Source organism: Lagenorhynchus albirostris, chromosome 1 (genome assembly GCF_949774975.1).
Source record: "Lagenorhynchus albirostris chromosome 1, mLagAlb1.1, whole genome shotgun sequence".
Taxonomy (NCBI): Eukaryota; Metazoa; Chordata; class Mammalia; order Artiodactyla; family Delphinidae; genus Lagenorhynchus; species Lagenorhynchus albirostris.
In genome coordinates this window covers 77,368,902-77,395,104 of record NC_083095.1, presented here as the reverse complement: position 1 = coordinate 77,395,104, position 26,203 = coordinate 77,368,902, and the positions used below count along the sequence as shown (strand labels likewise).

Sequence of the window (26,203 nt, the reverse complement as noted above, 5' to 3'; positions counted from 1 at the left end):
AAAGCTCCCCTCTCTCTGCATCAGTATTACCTCCTAATCTTAAGAGTATGTGACAAGATCAATCAAATACTGTTCTCCCAGCCTCGTCAATTAGAAATCAAATCTGGGGGAATTCCCTTGTGGTCCAGTGGTTAGGACTCTGCACTGTCACTGCTGAGGACATGGGTTCAATCCCTGGTCTGGGAACCAAGCCACCTGGCGTGGCCAAAAAGAAATCAATTCCGGGGTTGTTCTCTCCAATGAGATGGTAATAATGCTTCTTTCCCTTAGGTGAAAGTGTGGAAGAAAACGCCAGCGTCGTGGTCAAGCTGCTCATTAGACGCCCCGAGTGCTTCGGCCCGGCCCTGCGGGGTGAAGGAGGAAATGGTCTATTGGCGGCCATGCAAGGTGCCATTAAGATCTCCGAGAACCCAGCCCTCGACCTCCCCTCGCAGGGGTACAAGAGAGAAGTGTAAGTGAATGAATTGCCTTCTCACCCCAGTATGGTTGTCGAGCTCTGAAATATTCTCAGTACACACACGGTAAAGCAAACGTCCATAACCTCCCCCTGGCAGAGAAAGTACAGGCGCTCTGCAGTTGTGGCTCACACATTTTAGGTCACTGTGTCAAGCTTGTTGTCATCTTGACTCCCAGTAAGCCTAGTGATCAGTATCATCTTCATCCCTTTCCATTTCTCCTACTCCACTCAGGCCAGCTGGCAAATGGAGGAGTCAGCAAGCTCTTTCAGCCCTTGCTGCGCCTCCCTATGGCATCCCCATGGGAGGAAGCTGTATCCAGGCTAAGAGGCCTGGACCAACAGGGTTCCAGTCACCGTCTAACCCCAGCCCGTTCCCTTCAATATTTTGAACCTTGGTGTCCCATCTCATACCTCACTTTTAAGAAGAGGGAGTACCCTGCACTCCCTCTTCCGAAAGTGTTCGATTTGATTCCTTAGGTAAAAAGAAAGCTGCAGAATGTGAAAAATCACAGCAGTAAAAATCTTGGTATTTAGGGCTTCCCTGGTGGCACAGTGGTTGAGAGTCCGCCTGCCGATGCAGGGGACACGGGTTCATGCCCTGGTCCGGGAAGATCCCACATGCCGCGGAGCGGCTGGGCCCGTGAGCTATGGCCGCTGAGCCTGCGCGTCCGGAGCCTGTGCTCCGCAACGGGAGAGGCCGCAACAGTGAGAGGCCCGCATACCGCAAAAAAAAAAATCTTGGTATTTAATGGTTAAAGACATAGTTAGTACGTTATCAGATTGCCTTGTGACCTTCCTTTCATTATGTCTTGTGAACATTTCCCTTTTATTGCAGCCTCTAGATTAGACCCCAGAATCTAGAGATGGGATATAACTCAGCAGAGGTAACTTTGCAGCCAGTGGCTCCTTTTTTTTTTGGGGGGGGGGGCGGAGGTGGTTATTAGTTCTGGTAGGTGATCTGGTAGAGTTAGATAGAATCCCGAACATAAACTGTCCTAAATTTCTCATGTAAAATGAGAAAAACTGAGGCCCAGAGTCAAATAGCTTGTTAGCAACAGGGCCAGGACCTGGACTTGACCCTTCTGACTTCTTGTCCAATGTGCTTTCCATGTCTATTAAGGAAGGAAAAGGGAAGGAATGGTTGGTAGGAGCTTTGGGGGTCCCAGTGCAGCTCCATGAGTATGTGTGGTCTGCATGATGCATTCATGTCAGTAAAGTTCATGGGACCCTAGGAATGTCATGAACAAATATTTGGGTCCCTTGAGCCTGGTGAGTTAAACCATCTCATTGACAGCTAGAGGGAGAGAAGGAGCCCAACGGAAAGGATGCGTGATGCCCAGGGTGAGCAGAGAAAGTGTTTCCATATCGTGTCTAAAACAGGGCCCCACCTGCCAGGCTGCCTACACCTTGTGTTGGTTCTCTCTCAGCAGCACGGAGGACCATGAAGATGAAGAAGAGGTTGTGCACATGGGCAATGCAATTATGTCATTTTATTCGGCTCTTATAGATCTGCTGGGCCGCTGTGCTCCTGAAATGCACGTAAGTAATGAGTTCCCAGAGAGCGGATTTGAGGGGCTTGAACCAGGAACACTGTAGATTTCATGAATGTCATTTCTTCTTCCGACTCTGACATTTGTGAACATGCCTTTCTCTCTGTTCCTTTTAGCCAATATCAGAAGTAGTTTCCATCTCTCGTACCTGATTCTACAGTTTTCCAGGGAATGACTCCTGGGAAGATCTCTGCGTTGTGTGATTTCTCTGTGACACTAATAGGGCATATCTGATACATGTTCTGTTTCAAAAGCCTCCCAAAACTATGTTTTCCTATGCCTCGACTTGGTCAAAATGTGACCAACTTGATTTCTTGATTGTGTCTATCAGGACACTCCACATGGAAAATCCTTTCTTGACAACCATGGTGTCAGGCATCAGGAAGGTAGTCACAGTTCATGTTTGCTTATTTCCCAGAGGTAAGCTTTACAGACATACTAAAAAAATTGTTTCTAGGGCTTTCCTGGTGGTGCAGTGGTTGGGAGTCTGCCTGCCAATGCAGGGGACACGGGTTCGTGTCCCGGTCTGGGAGGATCCCACATGCCGCAGAGCGGCTGGGCCCGTGAGCCATGGCCGCTGAGCCTGCGCGTTCGGAGCCTGTGCTCCACAACGAGAGAGGCCACAACAGTGAGAGGCCCGCAAACCGCAAAAAAGTTATGTTTTCACCTTCCTTTTTCCCTCTCTGCCTGGGGGTGGAGAAGGAGATTGGCCTTATTTCTCATAAAGACTCACATCATAAGTGAGAGAGGAAATAATTACTTCTTGTAGGAAAACAGAAAAGATAGCTTTTTATATTTAAAAAAATACTTGGTTAACTCTTTAAAAGAACTGTTGGATTTGCTCATTCAGGGCTCAGGCGCCTGCCTCTCTCCGCAGTGCTCACTGCCTTTGGATTATGTCAGAGCGTCTCCTGAAAGTACTTGCAGTGCAGATTGGGATGACATAAACAGTGGTTTCTGGTATTGATGAGGTTATATATTTGGTCACTGCCAAGAGAACAGTGGATATGTTGTATTTGTTTAATGCTAATGAAAGACAGAATCAATTAAAGTAGTGGCTTTCAAACTTCCTTTCTGACCAAAAAAAAAAAATTTGTTTTGATCATAGTAAGACATACAATTTACATTGCAACCTAGTATACGTATATTCCAGAAACAAAGTTTATCCTTACTATGGATAATGCACTCTAATATTTTCTATTCTATACTAATTTATTTCATGCTTTTTAATGCTGGTGACAGTCCACTAAATGAGGTTACAGCCCACTAATTGGTCATGACTACAGTTTGAAAGACATTGCATTAAAGCATTCACTCTTATCTTTCTTCCAGTTTGTCATGGTCTTATCTAATAAATGATGTAGCCTGTTTGCAAATCCATCTACAAGTGTTTAGGGAAACTATTCCAGTATGGAAGAATCTAGGATAAAAGTACTGTGGAGAGGAGAAAGTCTAAATCTTCGAAGTGAGGCTATTCTAGTTCCCACTGTGGAACTTGTACCTTACCCACATAGGCCCATCTTTCCATTTCTGTGCCCTTAAACAAATAAGGGAAACTTGAAAGGGGGCTAGGGAAATACTGGGGTGTCCTACAGTCTTGGGGCAGGGTGTCATTTCCCCAGATCACCTGTAATCACTTCAAAAAGCAGGTTACACCGTTTGCCTAGTCTCGGGAAGACAGGCCGCATGGGATAGCTAAGTCATCAGAGCCCCACTGGGAAGGCGTTTCCTCCTTGCTTACTGCCCCTCAGATTCAATACTTTATAAACACACACACACACACACACACACACACACACACACACACACACACACACACACACACACACACACACACACACACACACACACACACACACACACTTCTCCCCTGGCCCCTCCTCTGTTAGTGAGGGGGAGGGCTGATGCCGTCATCACTGACAGCCCACAGGAATGAGAGGTGGCAGCTAGGGTCACACACAGGTGTTCTCCTGTCTCCAGTCCTTCAAGCATTATGTCTCAGCATGTCATCCACCTCCCTCCTGGGTAGAGTCTATCCAGAGCTCATGACAGTTCCATTGCTGGCTAAGAGCCTGTGCCCAGAAGCGCACCTGCTGCCCCCAGATCCAAGAGAGTGTGCACCTGTACATCCCACCTGTGGCCATAAGGATCAGGTTATCCGTCCCCGGATAATTCCCTTGAGATGTTCACGTTCTCTCTGACATCCTCTACACCCCTTTTATTGCCCTAGTCCCAGCATTAAGCAAATTTTTAGGAAATAGAAATTCCTAAGTCGTTTCTACATTTAGCAGAATTCCAGGGTCTGGAATCATGGCCACATCGTCACCACTCCTGTCATAGCCACCAAGAGCTCCTGGTATTGCAGTCACACTGAGGACAGGCTGCACCTTCACTGCTGAGACTTGATGCCAAAGTGGCGTGACCATTGCTGTCGCAGCAAAGGAACACACTAACCCTCCTTGGCCAGAGTCATCCCCTCAGTAGCAGCTCTTCTAGAAAATCAGGAGAAAGCTCCTCTTTTCCCTGTGCTCACACATGTCTAGAACAATTAGGAAAACATAGACGTGTACCCACCCCATCCCCCCGACAAGGAGAACCATTTTACTGCCCCAGGCTTCTGAAGCAGGAGTGTGGGAACCTCATTTATCTTACTCTCCAAACCTACCTTGCAGCTTATCCAGACAGGAAAGGGGGAAGCCATCCGGATCAGGTCCATCCTGCGCTCCCTGGTCCCCACCGAGGACTTGGTTGGAATCATCAGCATCCCCTTGAAACTGCCCTCCCTGAACAAAGGTAAGGGAAGCTGCTGGAGGCTGAGTTCTGCCAGTCTCCCCAGGGCCACCTGCTCACAGCAGGACTCCATCCGCAGTGCAGGGCTCCTCCCAGCCTCCTACTGCAGGGCAGGCTGCACAGGCGAAGTATCTTGCTCTTTTTCTGGTGTTGAGGGGTCCTCTCCTCCCAGCTCCAGCCGGCTGCTGTCTCCCCTGCTCCCCTGTGTTGAGACTCTTGTACCCCATTTCCTATCAGTACGGCTAGTCCAGACCTCAGTCTTCTGAACTCCAGCCCTCTGGAAGGAGGCTGATGGACTGGAACCAATGAGATCTCTCACCAAACCTTCCTTCTCCTTTGCCTCTGTGCCCCCAGCTTGTCCAGCCAGCCAGAGCAACAAAAGGATAAGGTCTGACCCAGGCTCCCCTGCACCACAGTACTGTGTCCCTCACAGCCATGGATCATAAAGAGTTTTCCCCCTGTGCTACATGTGACATTGGGCATCAGTCCTTATTAACTTTGCAAAACTTATACTCTCCCAAAAGCACACAGGTTCTCCATGTCACTCCACCTGCTATCCAGGCAGTTTCCTCTTAGCAGACGGAAGAATTGAAAAGATAGTATGATTTTGTTATAGAGTTTCCCAAAACTAGTGTTCCAAGGAACATTTTTATAAAAGATATTAATTGGTGTACATGTCAGCAAGGGGTTTGCAGTCAATCACTTTGGGGAACCTATGGAATATATCACTTTTTTCCATCCTTATTGAGATATAACTGACATATAATTTTATATAAGTTTAAGGTGTACAATGTTATGATTTGATATTACAAAATGTTTACCAAAATAAGGTTAGTTCATGCGTACTTCACCTCACATAATTACCACTTGTTGTTGTTGTTACGGTGAGAACATTTAAGTTCTACTCTCATAGTAACTTTCACATAGTAACTCTCATAGTGACTTTCACAATACAGTATTGTTAACTATGGTCACCATACTGTACTGTACATTAGATCCCCAAAACTTATTCATCTTATAACTGAAAGTTTGTACCCTTTGGCCAACATCTTCCATTTCTCTCACTTCCCCCAACACCTGGTAACCATCAATCTACTCTCTGTCTCTATGAGTTCAATTACTTTAGATTTGACACATAAGTGAGATTATACAATACTTGTCTTTCTCTGTCTTATTTCACTTAGCATTATACCTTCAAGATCCATCCATGTTGTTGCAAATGGCAGGATTTCCTTCTTTTTGTGGCTAAATAATATTCCTCTGTGTGTGTCTGTCTATATGTGTATACATACCACATTTTCTTTATCTATCTATTAGACTATTTTATTTCTATATCTTGGCTATTGTGAGTAATGTTGCAGTGAACATAAGGATGCAGATATCTCTTTGAGATAGTGATTCCATTTCCTTTGGCTATATATCCAGAAGTGGGATTGCTGGATCATTTGGTTGTTGGATTTATAATTTTTTTGAGGAACCTCAACTCTGTTTTCCATATTAGCTGCACCAATTTATATTCCCACCAACAATGCACAAAGATTCCCTTTTCTCCATATCCTCACCAGCATTTGTTATCCCTTGGTTTTTTGTTTTTTATAATAACCATTCAACAGGTGTGAGGTGATATCTCATTGTGGTTTTGATTTGCATTTCCCTGATGATTAGTGATGTTGAGCATCTTTTCACGTACTTGTTAGCCATTTGCATGTCTTGGAAAAATGTCTATGTGGGTCCTTTGCCCATTTTAAATCAGATTATTTGTTTTTGGTTTTGCTGTTGAGTTTTTATAGTTCCTTATATATTTTGTATATTAACTCCTTGTTAGATATATGGTTTGCAAATATTTTCTCATATTCTGTAGGTTGTCTTTTCATTTTGCTGATTGTTTCTTTTGCTCTACAGAAGTTTTTTTAATTTAATGTAGTCCCACTTGTCAATATTTGGTTTTGGTGTCATATCCAGAAAAATCATTGTCAAGGAGCTTACCCACTATGTTTTCTTCTATGTTTCCGGAATTTTTCAGTTTCTTCTGCGTTGTCCAATTTGTTGGCATATAAGTGTTCATAGTAGTCTCTTCTGATCCTTTCTGTTTGTGTGTTATCAGTTGTAATGTCTCTTCTTTCATTTATAATCTTATTTATTTGAGTCTTCTCTCTTTTTCTTGGTAAGTCTAGTTAAAGGCTTGTCAATTTTGTTTATCTTTTCAAAAAGTCAGCTATTAGTTTTGTTGATAATTTTTATTGTTTTCCATTCTCAACTCATTTATTTCTGCTCTGCTCTGTCTTATTTCCTTCCTTACAGTGTTAGAGTATTCTGGATCTGACTATATACTTAGCTTTAACAGTGTGTGATATATTTTCATGTTATTAATTAGTATCCTTTCATTTCAGTTTGAAGAACTCCTTTCAGCATTTCTTATAAGTAAGGCCTAGTGGTGATGAATTCCCCCCACTTTTATTTGTTTGGGAAAGCATTTATCTCACCTTCATTCCTGAAATACAATTTGCTGGGTACAGTATTCTTGGTTGGCAGTTTTCTTCTTTCAGCATTTTGAATATATCATTCCATTCTTTCCTGGTCTGCAAGGTTTTGGCTGAGAAATCCACTGATAGTCTAATGGGGGTTCCCTTGCATTGAAAGAAATTTTTTTCTCTTGTTAATTTTAAAATTTTCTCTTTGTCTCTGGCTTTAGACAGTTTTATCACATTGTGTCTTAGAGAAGATGGTTTGGGATTGAAATTTGGGGGTGACATAGCAGCTTTATGAACTTGGATGTCCGAATATCTCCCCAGGTTTGGGAAGTTCTCAGCCATTATTTCTTTAAATAAGCTTTCTGCCTCTTTCTTCCTCTCTTCTCCTGGAACTCCAGTGATATGTGAATTGTTTCTCTTAATGGTGTCCCTTAAGCCCTGTAAGACCTTCATTCCTATACATTCTTTTTTCTTTCTTTTCTGCTTACTGGGTAATTTCAAATTATCTGTCTCTGAGTTTACGGATTCTTCTGCTTGGTCCAGTGTGCTTTTGAAGCTCTCTGTTGAATTTTTCCATTCAGTCATTGTATTCTTCAGCCCCAGTATCTCTTTTCTGTTCTTTTTTATGTTTTTAATGTTCTGTTCCATCTCTTTGTTGAACTTATCATTTTATTCTTGTATTGTTTTCTCTATATTAAATTGTTTATCTGGATTCTCTTGTAGCACTCTAAGCATCTTTAGAATAATTATTTTGAATTCTTTGACAGGCAATTCATGTATCTCCATTTCCTTGAGTTCAGTTACTAGAAGGTTACTGTGTTCTTTTTGTGCTGTCATGTTGCCCTTATTCTTCATGATTCCCGTAGCCTCGCATAGGTATCTGTGCCTTTGAAGAAGCAGTCACCTCTTCCAGACTTTATGGACTGACTTTGGCAAAGAAAGAGCTTCACCTTCAGGTGGGGTTCATTAAAGTGTACTGTGACCCAAGGTCTAATGGTACAGGGCACCAAGTACGGGGGTGTGCGGCAGCTTCAGGTCCAGAGGGGGCATGATGTCTTACTGACTCAGGCCACTAGGGTCAACAACACTGACAACTGCATGGACCTTGGCAAGTGCTGCCTGGGGTCCGCAGTGGCTTCAAGGGCTGTTGGGGTCCTAAGCAGTGCTTCTAGGTTCTAGTAACTAGGGACCAGGGTAGGCAGTAGTGGTGGCCAGAGCCAGTGGTACACATACGCTTGGCTGCAGGGACCAGCTGCAGGTGACTGTGTAGTGGCAGAGGCCAACTGCAGACACACACGTAGTGGCAATGGCAGGGACCAACAGCAACGACCAGAGCCAACCGTGGGTACACTAGCACCTGCGGAGACCCTGGCTATCAGCGTGCACTCCCGTGCCTGCAGGGTCTCAGCTGGGTGCGTGCACAGCAGTGGAGGCCGGTGATGAGAGCTGGGCTGGCAGCATGCAGCTGCACAGCTGGAGTGACTAACCCTTCAGCTGAAGGGGTCTAGGTGGCATCTTGTACTCTCACAACCACAAGGCTGGGGCTGGCTGCCCTTGCGGATTTTGGGTTCTGGCTGTTGCAGGAGAGGCACTGGGGAGAGAGTCAGGTGACTGGGCATCTGTGAACACAAAAACCTGTGGGACAAAAACCGGTGAAATCTGCATTTTGTGGTGACTGTGCTGGCTCTTGGTTTCTTCAGTGGCAGAAGCTGCTGGGTCCTCAGCAAGCAGGTCACCGGGAACCACGGTGGCTCCTACTGTGTGGCTGATACTGGTAGCCCCTGCCCTTCTTCCCTGTTCCTGGCCATCTCTAGACACCTCAGCTTTGCCAGTATCTGGGTGGGGTGAAACCAAAGCTAGTCCTTCGTGCAGTGCCCCAGAAGGCTGGGAAAGCTGATCTCCCACCACACTCTCGCTTTCTGGCAAAAGGAACTCTTTCCAGCTGAGGAGTTTCACTCTTGCCACTGCGATGCAGGCAAAATGAAGCTACCCCTCCTTCCCTTTTTGTGCACTTACTCTGAGTTTTTGTTCCATTCTGTTGAAGTTTCCTAAGTGGATCCCTGAGCTCTCCCAGACTGGTTTGGTTCATGGATAGGTGTTTAATTGTTGATCTTTGGGGGGCGGGGGGGCAAGGCTGGGGTCTCCTACCCCGCCCCCATCCTGGTGACATCATTCTTGAATATATCACATTTTATAACTACATGAAGCACATTAAGATTATAAAGCCTCTGAGAAAACAAAATATAAAGAAAATAAATGTTGAGCTCAATGCTTCCCAAACCTTTTGAACACAAAGCACTCATTAGTATCCCGTTAAAATACTGTTCTTCAGAACACCACGTGTCTGAGAGATTAATTCAGCCTCCGATTTCGGAAACAGCGCTCCCTGGTGCTCAGGGGTGGAGAAGCAGGCAGCCTCCTATCTGGAAGGTGTCTTCTCTCCTCGCTCTCCCAGAGCCCTGCACAGGTGCCTGGGCTGCCTTAGGTTCTGGACTGGATAGCGCTAAATGTTTGCGGCTCTCAGGGTGCCTTACGAAGCACAGTATTTATAGACGCTATGACTTTAGCTTGATCATTTAGGGGCTCTCTTTCCTAGTTTTTGGTGTTAACAAAACAGTAGGAGGAAGACTTTCTTTTTTATCCTCTTTCAAGATCCTTTTTGTTCTCCAAGTCAAGAAATTCTTATTTTCTTCATGATATTTCCCCCACTTTATCTTTGAACTGCTCTATTAAAATAAGGTTAGAATTCTTGGATGATTTGATCTAAATTTCACCCAAATCAAATAATAGTTTCTAAATACTGAAAGAATATTTCCTCAGTTTTGTGCTATTTATGTTGCAATGGCTGTAAGCATGACACACTTTTCAATTTAATCTGCCTTACATTTTTCTCCCTCACTTTCTTCATCATTCAACAAAGCAATAAATCAAGCCCTGATTCCTAGCATTTACCCACCAATTTCAAGCTCCCAATGTGACACCGCTGAGCATGGAGTTGGACAGAGAATGCACATAGCACCCTGTTGCACTGTGCTTCCAACATACAAATACAACAGACGTAAATAACCTCAAGTATAGTTTATAGTACAATAATTGGGAAGTGGTGATCTTTGAGTCCTTGTTACCTTTTAAAATACAATACACTTAATTGCAAATCATAATTTTTAATAATGGATATATCTAATAACTGGCTCACAAAACTCCTGCAATTTTAACAGTCAGTTCTTCCAAGCCAGTAGAAGCTGACTGTAGCACAACATTGTATTATTTCTAAAATTCCTGTTTCTTGTCAGGAGAACAAGCCATAGCCAGACAAGCTCTGTGTTCCATCTGAGACCGTGGAGCTAGAAAAGAGGAAATGACATTCTCTGTGTGTCTTTCAGATGGATCAGTCAGCGAACCAGATATGGCGGCCAACTTCTGCCCCGACCACAAGGCACCCATGGTGCTGTTCTTGGACCGTGTTTATGGTATAAAGGATCAAACTTTCCTGCTCCACTTGTTGGAAGTTGGGTTTTTACCTGACTTAAGAGCCTCTGCCTCTTTAGATACAGTAAGTGGTTAAAATAAGAAAAATTATTTTTCCATCATTTTAAATGATTAACATTGGAATTAGAAGTGAATAGTTTCTATCTACTCACTGATGACATACTAACAGCTTGCTTTAAAGGGTGAGAAAATAGAGGAACCAAGAAATGGCAGATGAATTAATTAGTCCAGAGACTGTTATGTAGGTAGACTGGACCTCAGATATTCAATCTAGCTCCCTCTAGGGCAAGGCTTCCCAAGCTCAGCACTCTTTGAGGTGGGGGTGGGGAGCATCCTGTGCATCGCAGAACGTTTAGCAGCATCCCGGGCCTCTACTGGTACTACATACCCGTAGCACACTCCCCCAAAGCAATTCACCAGAGGTACCCTGGGAGACAAAATCTCCCTCACATGAGAACTATGGCTCTGTCACTTATGAAAAAGGATGGCTGGCAACAAGATAGGCTGGAAATACTCTTCATACTCTCACTCAAGTTATGTGCACGGACCATCAGGAAGGATAGTCTGAAGCTCACGGCATGACAAGGTCAATGTAAGAGGCCAAGTGCAAATCCAAGTTTGGAAGTCCAGTGTGAGGTAGGGTAATCCAACATCAAGAGACATCAAGACAGGAGGCCCCAGGAGTTAGAACACATGGAGGCCAGATGCCCCAAGTCAGGATGAAGCAGAGAGATCGTGTACTAGGAGTCCTGGGTCCAAGGAGGAAAGACCAATTAGATCCGAGTAAGTTTTCAAACAAACCTTGGCCAGTTTAGGGTTGTTTTTAAAGAGCCAGTGGCATATCTTCTTGATCAGTCATAAAGTTTCTCAAAGGCTCCACCTGGTGTCCAACAGCAATAGAGGTCTGAGCTCTAGTGATGGGTGGTCAGCTAACCAATATCTTAACTGGGGTGGATTCCATTTGAACGAGTTACACAGAAACGGATGGGGTCACCCAGCAATGGAAAGCAGGAGGAGCCCCAGTCTGAATGGGAGCTCTGTCCCTACCTGTGGCATGGAGATAAGAAATGGTATATCCACGAAGGCATTAGAAGCATACGGCTGTTTTGTCAAATTAAAACAATGCTTCCACAGCGATTTTTTTGAGGTTTCCTATAAATTCCTTGATTTAAAATCTTAAAATATTTTTAACTTGTGGGACATTCCCAAGTTTCCTGATCAAAGCATTCAACTTGTTTATAGATCAAATAAACAGCAAATACTGTTCTAGAATTTGGTGTTCAAATCACATACTTGTCTACACACCACCTACCACAAAAGAAGTTTTGTATTCGGTTCCTCAGCACACGTATTTTCATGCATTCTCTTTTGAAAACTCTTAAGCCACCAGAATCAAAGCTCTTCCTTCCTCATTTTAACAACTCTGTCTTTTAAAGTGATAAATGTGGAAGATTAGCTGTTTCTTTCCATATGATTACTGCAGCTCCTAGAAGGCAAACTTTTGGTAATTAATAGAAACACCCAGAAATGTGTACCATTCAAAGAAAACAGTTTATCAGATCATAAGTTAAAGGAAATGTGTTACAGATACGATGGCTGTGATCATGACAGGAAATAAGGATAATATTTCATCTCTGTGGACCTCAAGGTTTCTTTGGCAGTTCTGCACTTTTCAAAGATGGTAGTTAAGCATGCTTTGGCTATATTTAGTGTCACTAAGTGGGCCTTCCTTAAATCTAACCTGTATAAATGAGCAAGAGACAACAATGTGAATGAGGATTACAGCAGAGTTTGAGAGAAGGCCCTTGATTTCTATTCCTTGTACACTTTTTCCCCATGCAGAGTTAGGTTCCCTTCAGTGATGTCTCACCCTCATGCCAATCATCAGATTGCAAATTGCTCACAATGCTCAAAAATTAGGTGATGGGGTCAGAGCTCCACTTCCTCTCTGTAAAATTGTCACACAACCAGTGAGTCTGAGAGCTTGCTCAGCTCGTAACCGTTTACTAATCTCAAAATCGCAAGAGGACAGCTTGTGAGTCTCCATACGGTGGAAACAGAGAGCGAGAACCAGAATGGTAATACAGTAACCTGGCAGTTGGTCTTTGCAAATATCAAGGGCGTTGGGTTAGACTGGTCATCAGCTGATTTTAATAAGCGTTTCGGCTTCTTCTTTGAAGGGAAAAGATGTTTGTGGACCATTTGGAATGAGTTAGCACTGGCTAACCTCTGCTTTTCTTCTGTCTAATGTTTCTTTTAACCTGATTCTTTTTCATTTAAGATGCAAAAGAGAAATGGGCCTCTTTAGACAAGGTAGAAAGTTGTTCAGCCTGTCACTGTGAAACACACATATGTGTACACCTCCCCACCCTGCTAGATGAGAGCTCAGTACAGGAAGCCTGGCTCTGTCTTTCCCAGGAGACTAGTCAGCGTCTCAATCTTCTTTCTTTAGGTCTCCCTAAGCACCACCGAGGCCGTGCTAGCACTGAACAGGTACATATGTTCTGCCGTGCTCCCGCTTCTCACAAGATGCGCCCCTCTCTTTGCTGGAACAGAGCACTATTCCTCTTTGATCGACTCTACACTGCAGACAATATACAGGCTTTCCAAGGGCCGTTCCCTCACCAAAGCTCAGAGGGACACCATAGAGGAGTGTTTGCTGGCCATTTGCAAGTAAGTACCCGGTCTTAGGTTCTTCACTTCCGCGTATGCGTCCACATCAGCTGCACTGAATTGTGTAACCCAAAACCTGATGAATCTAGTCTGAGGATATGCTCAGACTCTAAGGATGTGCTGGGTCCCCTACTTGCTACAGGCTCATTTTTCTTTTTTTTAAATTTTTTTTGAAATATAGTTGATTTACAATGTTGTGTTAGTTTTGTGTACAGCAAAGTGATTCAGTTATACATTATATATATACACACATATTTTATTTAGATTCTTTTCCATTTTATGTTATTACAAGATATTCAGTATAGTTCCCTGTGCTGTACAGTAGGTCCTTGTTGGTTATCTATTTTATATATATATATATATATATATATATATGTATGTATGTATGTATATTTTAATCTGAAACGTCTAACTTATCCCACAGGTTCTTTCTGATCGCCTCTCCCTTGAGGCTCATCTCTCTGTATTAGAATTACCTGGGAGCTACTAAATAAATACCCCAATGCCAGGCCACACCTCGGCCCAAAAGATCAAAACCTTTAGGGATAAGAGCCAGACCTCTAGCTTGTGAAGCTCCCCAGATGATGCCATGATGTAGCCAAGACTGAGAATCACTGCTGCAGGTTGTCCTGGAGTCAGGACCAGCAGGTGCCCCCTTTAGCGGCCAGCTGGGTCTGGTCCTGATTCTTGTTGAATGAGTTGTTTCCTAGTCACACAAGAGATGACTACGCAGTGAGGGTCTAGGGCTGCCTAGAAAAAAGGAATTGGTCCGTCCTTTTAGGACATCAAGTTAAAAGGCAATCTCACATTTATATTTCAAATTTAACAATGGTCCTTCCATTTTAAATGCTTTATTAAAATTAACCTCTATCTGCTACCTTTCTATCATCTAAGGCCTACAGGCTTCAACTACTTTAGGGACCAAACTGTGTCATGCACAGTACTGTTTGCCTAGGGTGTGGAGTGGAAGGTGGGAGACCTCCACCCAGGCCCCACAGAAGGGATTTCTCTCTGAGATCCTTTGCCAGAATCAGGCCCTACACTCTGACACCACTTCATTCATTCCAGTATTATTAGAACTGGCAGAGAATTAAGCTCATTTGAATACTGGTGGTCTTAGAAGAGAGACAAAGCTTGGTAAACACACTATAGGCCTCTAGGAATTAATAGGGTGACTAGGGTTTCCATGCTGCCACTTCAAAAGGAGGGACAAGAGCCCCATTACTGGTGTACATAGGCTCCTACTTTCCTTCTGAGTAGTGGCCAAGGGAATAAACAGTGAGTCTGCACAGAAAGAAAGTCTTCTATCAGCATCGATTCTGTAATTGGCTGGTAGCCGCATCGATCACAGCTATAGATCTTGTTCTACCTTTTGCTAGATCTGAACTCAGCAGGTATCTTAGAAACCAAACCAAAAGTCCTGTCTCCCAGCATAAGCTGTTTCCTAGTTAAACAAAAAAAAAGTCATGGTGAGACTGATGTTAGCGCAAATGTTTTTAAAGAATCAGATCAGGGCTTCCCTGGTGGCGCAGTGGTTGAGAGTCCGCCTGCCGATGCAGGGGACGTGGGTTCGTGCCCTGGTCCGGGAGGATCCCACATGCCGCGGAGCGGCTGGACCCGTGAGCCATGGCCGCTGGGCCTGCGCGTCCGGAGCCTGTGCTCCGCAACGGGAGAGGCCACAGCAGTGAGAGGCCCGCGTACCACCAAAAAAAAAAAAAAAGAATCAGATCGGACCTTGGGAAAATTAGAATTTTACATCAAACCAAAAATAGAGCTCACAGCCCTATTCCTGTACTCCTAGGAGCTTCCCCACTCCTCCTCTTAACCATCTGAGCTCTAGAAACGCAGACAAACTGACACGTAGATTTTTAATTTATTTTTAGTAAGTCAGGAATTAATCAAGTTAGAGATTTTTTTTTATTTCTTGATTTTATTCATTAGTCAATCTAAGGTGATATTGCTAATTGGGTAAATGATGTAAAAAAAATGAGGAACTTTATATGCTTATAATTACTACATTTAGAGACAAGCTTTTTTTTTTTTTTTTTTTTTTTTCTATGTATTATGCCTGACTTGTTCACTCCAGGGCTTTTTATCGCAAGCCCAGCTCTACCAAAAGTTGTGAAACAGACGAACTCTGTTGTCCATCTCCATTCATGTCCATCCTTCTTGTTGTAGATGCCTCCAAGGCTTTCTTCCTGGCATTTTAACATTCAACATCAGTTATTAACTTTGCCTCCATGGCTCTTAGGCATCTCTGAAAGGGGCTCATGGGCTGATCTTACGTGCCAAATTGTGTGTAAGTGTGTATTTTCACTGGGAAGAATCCAGAGGTTCCACTGGGTTTTGAAAGGTTTGGCAATCTGAAAATATAGGCTAAATCAGCGTTACTTATCTCTCCTTTCTCTATCTCAGAATTTACTTGCACCAAATACCAAGGCCATGAACACTTTGATAATTTGGTACATTGTTCTCTAATTACTCAATTTGCCTTTTAAAGGAGTTTTTTGAGGACAGACCCTTAACCCAAAGAAATGATTTCAATAATGAGAATATCAGGGATCAGGTAGTAACTCAGAGCACCCTTCAGATCACACCAGAAGGTGGCCTCAGATTCCACCCATGCAGCTGATCACCTCTAACTTCTTCCTTTGCAGAGTTCGGGAGGATGGTCGGTTCGTAGCAATGGCTCTAAAACCACCTGCACTTTCTTTCTGTTACAGACTTCTTTGTACATAATCAGTGGCTGTATTTTGAGTGTGCATAGACCCTAGGACATCTTGTCACATGGTGATTGGAATTTAACCTTAGGGATCTCAAGCCATGAGCCCTACTCCCTCTTTCTGCATTTTAACTGTACTCAGTTTTTAAAGTGTTTTATCATAGACTGTGGTTTATCCATGATCTTTTGATTTAGGAGCTAAGTGTTTTAAAGCTTAGCTCTAATATATGGTCATAGCTGAGTATTCCTTTCATTCCCTCTTCCTTATTTTCTTTTTCATTCTGTCCTTTTGTTTTTCTTATTTCATACTGCAGTCACTTGAGGCCTTCCATGTTACAGCAACTCCTGCGACGTCTAGTTTTTGATGTGCCGCAACTCAGTGAATACTGCAAAATGCCTCTTAAGGTAAACCTCTCTATTGTTACAGAAAAAACAGTCTATGGCACAGGAAACTCGCCTTGTAAAACATGATCTTCACAACTGGGGGAGCAAAGTACATCTTAAATGGGTTTTACTCCTTTAAATTGATAGCTAACTAAATACAGTCTCCAATATCAAATCCCTTCTTGAGTGTCAAGGTTGGAAAGAGTAGTTCTGCTGGATTCATTAACTGCTCCAATTTTCCTTAATCGATTTCTACCAATTACTTGTTATTTAGCAGAGGTTAGTGAGGGCACTTGGATTTTGTACTTTCCTGCCCTAATTAGGTTTTCAGAATGTTCTTAATCTCAAAAGGCTTTGAAGGCCCTGTGATTCTTCATTTAGGTACAGAAAATAAAATGTCCCTTTTCTATTCCATACTGTGTTGTACTTTTTTTTTCCTTCTGTAACAGGTCCTCTTTTTCACTTTTTTCTTTTTACTTCTTTTCTCTTGTTTTATTAATGAAAAGTAAGGCCACAGAGCCCTCTCTTAGCCACCTGATTCCTGATTTTCCCCCAAATTACCAACATTTTGTTGCTGGTATAGGGAGCATCAGGCCTGGGTAGAAGGACACCAGACTCTGCCACCCACACAGAGGGCAGTGTTTTTCATCTTTTACCTCTGAGGCACCTGCCATATTAGCATATTCAAAAGGGTCAGCAGTGGCCAGCCACACCTGAAGATTCTGCCCAGTGATTTCAACAGAACTTTTCCCTCTTTTCAGGAATATCACTAGTTCAAGCAAGGATTTCAAGAAGCATTTTACTGGGATAAACAGAATTCCCAGAAGCCTTTAATTCATCCTCTTTCAGCACGCCACGCAGAAGACAGCTTGTATGCTGTCAGAGATTCCACAGTCCTCCACGGGCTCATTCTTATGTCTAACCCTAACACTCCCAGTTTTCATCCCCAAAAAAATCCTTTAGCTAAAAACGACAGTTTTTACAGTTCAACCTGGCATTGCTTCCTTGGCAGACCTGTGCCGTCAGCTGGATTCTGGCTCCCAAAGAAACATCATCGATAGCACTCAGTAAGCTCACCTTTACCCCTTAGATCAGCGGGATTTTTCCTGGAGGATGTGGATCCCGCCGGCTGAGATGGGACCATTGGCAGTGTACGTGTGCCCTCTATTGGCCATGTGGGGAACTGCTGCAACATGGCTGGACCGTCAGAAGGCTCAAGTGAAAGGCAGGGAAGCCAGGGGCAGTAATCAATGCTGAGAAAATCTGCCGACCCACAGCCTACTCCCCACCCCCCCCTCCCCATGTCAGCATTACCAGGATCTCCCAGATTTATTATAAGCAAAGATCTCAGAAGAAATTCTCCCCATCCCTGACTGGCTGGAACAGCACACGGTGACTACTTCCGGAGGGTAGCATTTTCTCAGTAGGAGTAGAAACAGTTCCTCTCCATTTTCCAGGAAATACGAGGGACGAGTTAGTAGGCACAAGAATTAATCAGGTAGATTCCGTTCAGGCTGGAGCTCATTAGGCACAAGAGCAGACCGTTCCCAGCGGCGTTTGGGGGCCACTCTGTAGATAACCGAACAGTTTCCATCGTTGGTTTCACTCTCCTGAGGCGTGTGTGCTGTTTTCTTCTCCCCTGTGTGCTGTTGACACCTGTGGATCATCTCTGCCCCACCCCACTGGCGCACATCCGTTCTCAACCTGCCAGCTTCTGACAAATCACTACGAACAGTGCTGGAAGTATTACTGTCTGCCGTCAGGCTGGGGGAGCTACGGTCTGGCTGTGGAGGATGAGCTGCATCTGACAGAGAAGATCTTCTGGGGGATTCTTGACTCCCTTTCCCATAAGGTAATGGCAGTGCTTCCTGAACAGAGAAGGGGGGGTTGCCCAACCTGGGTGATACAACCACCTGCACGTAAGAATAGCTGATACCTCGTCAGCCTCTATCTACCACATGCCCAGAAGTGTGCCAAGCACTTCACAAGCAGATCACATTCACTACCCCAACTCTCTCAAGTAGGAACTACCCCGACCCTCATTTGACAGGTGAGAGAAAGAGCAGCTGACGACTTGCCAGACTCACCAAGCGAATATATGGAAGGGCAACTTCCAGAGTGAATCACAGAAATATTTCCTGGTTCCAGTATTAATGACTTACCCCGCCCCCATCCCTTCCCTGCTGTGTTGTATGGCCCCGGTTAGCTGGCCTTCACCAAGTTCAAGCCTAGAGAAGTCCTAGCGTCTGCCCCGATGCGGGGACGTGGGATTCCCAGGAGACCTTACTCCATTCAGGCGAGGTGCTTCCCAGCCACGGAGGCGAAGGAGCTTGAGGGGGGGACGCGGGCCTCTGCATCCCAAGCCTTCCTGTGCAGTCTGATTGGATTACAGCCCCGACCTGTATGTAGGCAGCCTCACACCTGCCTCCCCTTCCCTTACCCCAGATTTAGATTTGTGACGTCACCAGCTTTAGACAAGCTCGGGAACATTCAGGGTGGTATGGCCGTAGACAGGTCACCAGCTTTAAAGGTAGAAAATGAGAAGTTTTTCGGGTTTTCGTACAGAAGTCTGGAGCAAGTGTACAGCCGCAGTCTGGTGTTTACCTACACTTAACGTGATCTTCCCTCCTATCTTCCTTTGGTCTAGTGCAAGCAGATCAAAGGTTGTCCCTCACCTGACACGTTTTAACTGAGATTCCTTCCTGGCTGGGTTCAGGAGAGAATGTCTGTGATACAGAGCAGCCTGCTGATCGTGTCCGCATATGACCCGCGTCAGCCACCGAGGGAGCCAGCAGAGCCGCTGTGCCCTCTCCAGGCACAGGGTGGGTCACTTTCTGTAACCATCTGTGGCCGACAAGTTTGTAGCCTCTGTTGGCCTAGTGAGAACCTCTTTAACCTTTCGATATCCCTGCAATTAACTAGTTAGGGGATACTGATTTAAACCTTGATTTAAGGTTTCTCAACCTACCGCCAACGGTGACTTGAAGGCTTTACAGATGGTCACTTTTCTGTGACAAGGATACCTCAGTTTCCACCAGAATGGATTACAGGCCTTACACGTTCCCCATTTTGGTTAACCTGGGCAAATGCACGTGTTTTTTTTTTCTTCCCAGCTAATCGGTGAGTGGTTCTGCCTGGCGGGCTGTGGTTTTGGTGTGTGTGCTAACGTGGTCTTTGTCTTTCCTCACAGAGGTACGACGCAGATCTTTTCCGAATGGCCCTTCCCTGTCTCAGTGCTGTAGCTGGGGCCTTGCCACCAGACTATTTAGATACCAGGATCTCAGCCACATTGGAGAAACAGATCTCAGTGGACGCAGATGGCAACTTTGACCCCAAGCCTATCAACACCATGAAGTGAGTTGAGTCCAGAATTCTCTCTAAGCTGGTCCTAGATTTTGCCCCGTGGCCATTGTTTCTCTTTCAGAAGGTAGCCAGAAATTTAAGCTTCCCTTCCTTCCCTCCTGCCAACATGGTTCATCATGTCCCTTGACACTACAAGTCACATTAGGTGTTAGATTTTGTCCTCAACTCCTGAAAGATTAATCCATCCATATCTGTATTATTATATTCTGGGCTTTTTTTTTTTGGAGGGTGGGGTTGGGTTATTTATTATAAGAGGTGGATGCTCTCCACATATGTCACCTGAGGCACTGCAAGAACCCTGACAAATGATGCAATTAATTTATTAATGAGTTTTTTGACAAAATCTTTGCTCTTTGTGAATTAGGCCTGTACAGTACTAATAACATCATACATCAAAACATCTCCATAAATAACACTCAGCTGAGCTCCAGCAGGACTTCAGGGTGTGAGGGCAGAACAACATGGGGTCCTTATTTGAGCGACTGGACCTGCTCTTTGCCAACAGATGCTAGATCTTTGGAAAAACTCTACAATAGCGCTTTTTCATTTCTCCCCCTGATCCTCCAGCATTCCTCACTGGTGATGATTAGGCCACGGACAAAGTATTAGACAAGATCTGCTCAATTTTGCCTTTGGCAGTACGGCCCCAATTATGATTATGGGTCGTGGGGCATACAGGCTTCATCTCCAGCTGCAGTTTCAACGAAAAGCTCCAAAACTGTTGTAGACTGTGCAGGGAAAAGGAGGCATCCTCTGTGAGCCCCTTGAACTTATGTTTTATGGCAGTAGTTCTCAGATGAGAGCCATAGCCTCAGCCCTTCCCCGGAGCTGTCAGCTTGTGATAACATAAAATTCATCTTTGGAAAAAGTAAATACATATTCCATCAGCAGAGCCTTGAGCTGAGTGGATGATGGGAAACCAAATTGAACCTGCTGTAAGGAAGAGGTAAGGGGTGTGGTGAGCCTTCAAGCTAAGGCCAAAGGGAAGGCAGGTATTGATTTGAAGAACGTGGCCCTATGAAAACGTAAGTGTGCTGAAGGAGGACAAAAGGTGTGATCACTCGGACGCTTTTATAAACATTATGAGACAATGCGGTACTCAAGCAGTGGTGTGCTAATGGTGACTCATTCGGTGTTTTTTGTTCGTTTTTTTTTTTGCGGTACGCGGGCCTCTCACTGCTGTGGCCTCTCCCGTTGCAGAGCACAGGCCCCGGACGCTCAGGCTCAGCGGCCATGGCTCACGGGCCCAGCCGCTCCGCGGCATGTGGGATCCTCCCGGACCGGGGCACAAACCCGCGTCCCCTGCATCGGCAGGCGGACTCTCAACCACTGCACCACCAGGGAAGGCCCAGTGTTTTTTTGAGAGTTCTGATTTCTTCAAATAGACCTCTGACGTCAGTATGGCTCTTTGAGTAATATGAGTAATGGGGACTGTGACCAAAACTTAAACAGAAAAGGGCCTTATTGCAAGGATGTGGGGTCATTGTTAAAACCTAGTGAAAGGCTGACTGCCCAGGCCTCAGCAAGGGCAGGAACTAAGGCAGAGTGACCAGATGGACATTCTCCAGGTGTCCACATTGGATGAGTCACCCTGAAGAGTTTGCTGTCCTGGTCTCACTCAACTGAGGATTCACATTCCAAGTTCCCTGGTGGTCTAGTGGTTAGGATTCAGTGCTTTCACTGCTGTGGCCCAGGTTCAATCCCTGGTCGGGGAACTGAGATCCTACAAGCCGTGCAGTGCAGCCAAAAAAAAAAAAAAGATTCAAATCCCAGGAAGAGTGAGTCTGACTGGCCTCGTCAGAGCCATTCCTCAGAGACAGTTCACATAAGCCTGCACGCAAGTCAGGAAGACTTATTCCTTAAAGCGAAGTGGAGGCGTATTGCCAACAGAAGGGGCAAAAGCTGCAGGGCTAACAGAACTGACAGGTGTGCCTACTGGGTTGCCATGATTTTAGTATTTAAACATGAATCACCAAACCCCAAAAGGTAGACAAGCACTATTTTGGATCATTTGGTCCTGTAGCTACCCACTTCTGCCATCCGCAGATCGGAGTTGTGAGATGGCAGGACCGTGTCTTTGGATGAAGGGATTCTCACGGTCTAACCCGGACAGTTGTGGCCCAGGAGCCAAAGTGGTTCTTAGGAGCCAAAGGAACCCAGAGCAGCTGGAGGGAGGCCACCTGTGAAGCAGAGGCTGCTGCAGAGACGCCCTCTGATTAGCCATGGGTGCGTCTGCGACCTAGTCCTGGACATGCTTTGAGCTCAGGAAGGTCACTGCATCCAGGGTCCACCTTCAAATTGGGGATTAACTGGTTGATCACATGCCACTTCTGATGGCTGATTGCTAGCTCTGGCCATCTTTTCGGCACATGTGACTGAAGTGCTTGGGGAGGTTGTAATTTTATTTTTCCCCTCATTTCACAGTTTCTCCTTGCCTGAAAAATTGGAATACATCGTCACCAAGTATGCTGAGCACTCACATGATAAATGGGCCTGTGATAAGGTAGGGATCCTCATCCAACCCATAACTGTCAGGGGAAAAAAACAGCAGCCCAAGAACATGAAAGGGTCCAATCCTGGAAGTCTGCCTGACTTGTCTAAGCGACAGACTCGCTATGCCAACGGCATTCGTTATTTCTGAGCGGCAGTTTCCCAGGGTTGGTGGAGATCGGAGAAATGGGCGGGGCAGTTGCTGATGCGGCTTTTTGTGTCTCTCAAGAAAACGATCGCTTCTGGGAGTGTTAATGTCTGTCTTCACGTTGCATTTCCTGGAGTCGGCGCCCAAGCACATGCTTGCGTGTGTTTGACATAAAGGCTTAACGTGGGGCCGGAGGCTTTTATTAAATGTTTCCTTTGAACGTAGTGTCGGAAAAAGGGAAAATTGAATGGAAAGCTTTACCCTTGCATTTTGCCAGCAAGCTGAATTTTATTCTAGGGAGGACACGCGGCTTCCTGTGGTGGGCAGTGCTGGAACTTCCAGACTCTCCCTTATCAGTAAGCCTGTCCAGCTGGTGTTTAAAATTCTTCACCACATGAGGTCAGGCTGCTAATAAGTTTAATTGCTCTGTCAGCCCTTTAATGCTGGCAGGCACATGGGGAGGAATGCCAAAGACATCTCGGAGTCCTATGGGCAGCCAGTTAAGCGCTGGGCCTTTGCCCAGAGGCAGCTGACAGCCCGTAACGGTGGACCTGTCTCCACAGCAAGGCCGTAGCAACCACCTGCCTGGATGCACCCTGGATGAGGGACAGCTTGAAGCCCTGGCTCAGCCTCTGCTCTGATTCTCTCCTGAACCCCTGTTGAGAGCTCATGATGACTCCAATCGTTGTATCTGTAGAATGGGCTAATACTCATGATTCTAGAGCAGAGGTTGGCATGCTTTTTCTGTAAAAGGCCAGAGAGTAGACATTTTAGGCTTTGTGGGCCGGACAGTCTCCACTGCAACTACTCACGTCTGCTGGTGTAGCACAAAAGCAGCCGATGACGACACATGAATCCATCGCAATATCTAGTCCATCCCTAAGCCATGTGCATTTTACCTCCTTGTCGCTTTGGAATGTGGATGGTTCTCTCTGTGCCCATGCCGTGGTTTTCGTCCAAGCTGCTCTCATCTTTCACCCAGACAATGTGATAACCTTCTAACTAGTCTGCCCACGTGCACTTTCTCCAGTCCGTTCTTCACGCTACAGGCAAGTGATGGTTTCAGTGTGCAAATTTGGTCAGATTCTCCCAAGTGGGTCAAGTTCTCCAACCCAGCCCCTTCTCCTTGTTAAAAATCCCTTAATAACTTCCAACTCTTTTCAGGTAAACGTCAAAATCCTTAATATGGCCTGATAGGCACTGCTTAATCTGGTCTCTGCTACCATCTCTAGCCTCATCTCTCCCTTCACCCTCTGCCCTCCAGCCATATCACCTTCATTTAGGCTCGTTCTCTCTCTCTCTCTGTCTCTCTCTCTCTCTCATGCGTGCGCGCGCGCGCGCACGCGCGCACACACACACACACACACACACACACACACACACACACACACACACACACACACACACACACACACACACACACACACACACACACACACACACACACACACACACACTCTGCATATGCCTGAATCTGCCCCCTGTCTGAGCCAGGTACCCATCTGCACTCACACGTGTGAAAACACCATTCACCAATTCCTCCTTCAAAATCTGTTCAAGTGTGAATTCCTAGGACGCCTCTTTCCCAGATTTCTCAGATATAGGCCCTCTTAGCACCTTGCTCTTTTCCTTCCCAGTATTTTTATAGCAGTCTTGTATAGTTGGATTTGCAACAGTTAGACATTTATATATACCAGTTACCAACTCTGCATTTACTGGCGTGGTATTTGATGAATCTCTCTCATCCACTAGCCTGGAAGCTTCAAGTTTGCTCACCCTTGCCAGGTGGGCATTGATAATCTGACAGGAAAAGAGTATTTTCCCCTGTCCTCAAGGACCCCACAATCGGTGGGAGAAACCAAGTAAAGCAGCCATTAAACAGGTTGTACCATGCTGTGATGGGCATGAGCATGGGGTGAGAGCACACAGGAAGAGACCCCAACCCAATAGGGAGGGTCCGGGAACGCTTCCTCGAGCTGCTGACACCTACAGGGTGTGGTGAATGAGGGGCCATTGTTCAGGCACAGGGGAGCAAGTGCACTGCAGGCCATGGAAGCAGTGGGTGCAGACCCCGAGAAGCAAGAGAGTGTGGTGGCTTTAGGGGAGCTTGGTTCGACACATTGGGGTCACGGAGTAGGGCAGGGGAAGAAAGGCAGGACATGAGCCTAGAGGGCCAACAAGATCTTCGCTGCAGCAGTAGAAGCCAGAAAGAATTTGGATTTTTACCATGATGGCAGCTGGGAATCAGAAATTTTTAAAGCAGCAGAGTGCCCTGAGCAGGGTATTTTATAAAAACCACTTGACAGTGGTGTAGAAAATGGAATCCGTGAGAGACAGCAAGACTGGAGACGGGAGACCGCACAGGAAGCCGTTGCAGTAATCCAGGTGACAGCTGACGGCGGCCTGAGCTAGAGCACTGGCAGGAAAGCGAAGGAGGGGCGGACCAATAGGTCTGGGAGGTTGAACACACATGAGAGAGTGCAGAGAAGGAAGAGTCCCACATTTCCAGCTTGAAGAGTGAATGTAAGCTGGTGCCATTCACGGAGATACAGGGAACCTGAGAGGAAGAGCCATTGAGAGAAGTGAAATTCCAGGTGCTGTTTCAGACCTGTTGAGAGGTACCTATGGCCATCCAAGCAGAGCTTAAATAGGTCTGGAAGTTAGGAGAGAGATCTGGGCTGGAAACGCTGCTTTGGGATCAATCCACTTAGGGACCAAGGGCCTAGATTATATCCCGCAGGGACAGTGTTCCTTGAGAAGAGACAGAAACTTGAGAAACAGCCACATTGACGAGGGGACATTGGCAGAGGCTGAGAAAGAGCCACCGGAAGTCTTTGGGCTGCGAGGTTACGGAAAACAGAGCCTTATTTATCTCTGTATCCACCATCCCTGGGACAGAGTTTGGCACCTACTGTCATAGGCATTCCACCGATGTTTGTTGCATGACTTTTGAAATTCTTAAACCTCTATGATTCTAGAAACATGCCTTGCTAGAGCTTTGCTGTGGGATTGGCGGGCAAGGGGTGCAAACCAGAGCAGCCTCCTGCACGCCGTGGCCAGTAGGTCCAATACTCACAAGCGTTCAGCCTTGACATCTGTCCTTGCCTGTGATTGGGACACATGGTTCTGAAAAGCATTGTTCTCGGGTCTTTTGAAGCATGCTTCTGTCTGGTGGGCCTGAAACACAAGCGAGTAAGTGGAGGGGACAGCAACTAAAATGAGAAGAAATAAAGGAGCAGGGTTCAAAATTCAGGGGGCAGAGAGCCTGACAGCCCTAAAGGATCCGTTAGACGTTTTGGAGGGAAATTTCCAAGCTCTGTCACGTTCCATTATTTTATTTGTTCAGTGAAAATTGAAGCTGGGATGTGGGTCACATAGCAGGGCTCTCTGGGTGCCAAGGATATTTGAACTGAGAACATTTCTACAGAGTCAGAATGGATGGAAATATGGAATTTCCCTGGATGAAAATGTGAAGACCCATCCATTGATCAGGCCTTTCAAGACGTTAACAGAGAAGGTAAGGACCAGGCCATGCTAATTTCCCTCCCCTGGGAATTATATCAGATGGCAGAGGGGTCGAGGGCACATTCACCATCCAGTTCCTCAGAGACTTTCCAGGACTCGGCAGACTCCTCAGGAGCTGGCCCATGGGCCACAGCCTCAAGA

The 26,203-nt window shown here is 45.5% G+C and overlaps 1 protein-coding gene across 1 annotated transcript in view; it reads left to right on the top strand.

Annotated features, from left to right (window-relative positions):
- The window catches only part of RYR3 (ryanodine receptor 3), a 563,044-nt gene that overhangs the window by 435,163 nt on the left and 101,678 nt on the right, over window positions 1-26,203 (top strand). The window contains 10 exon segments of the mRNA XM_060146948.1: window positions 271-451; window positions 1,885-1,996; window positions 4,680-4,800; window positions 10,652-10,821; window positions 13,210-13,430; window positions 16,467-16,557; window positions 18,248-18,388; window positions 19,727-19,890; window positions 22,324-22,402; window positions 25,965-26,054. Coding sequence (XP_060002931.1) covers window positions 271-451; window positions 1,885-1,996; window positions 4,680-4,800; window positions 10,652-10,821; window positions 13,210-13,430; window positions 16,467-16,557; window positions 18,248-18,388; window positions 19,727-19,890; window positions 22,324-22,402; window positions 25,965-26,054 — 1,370 coding nt within the window.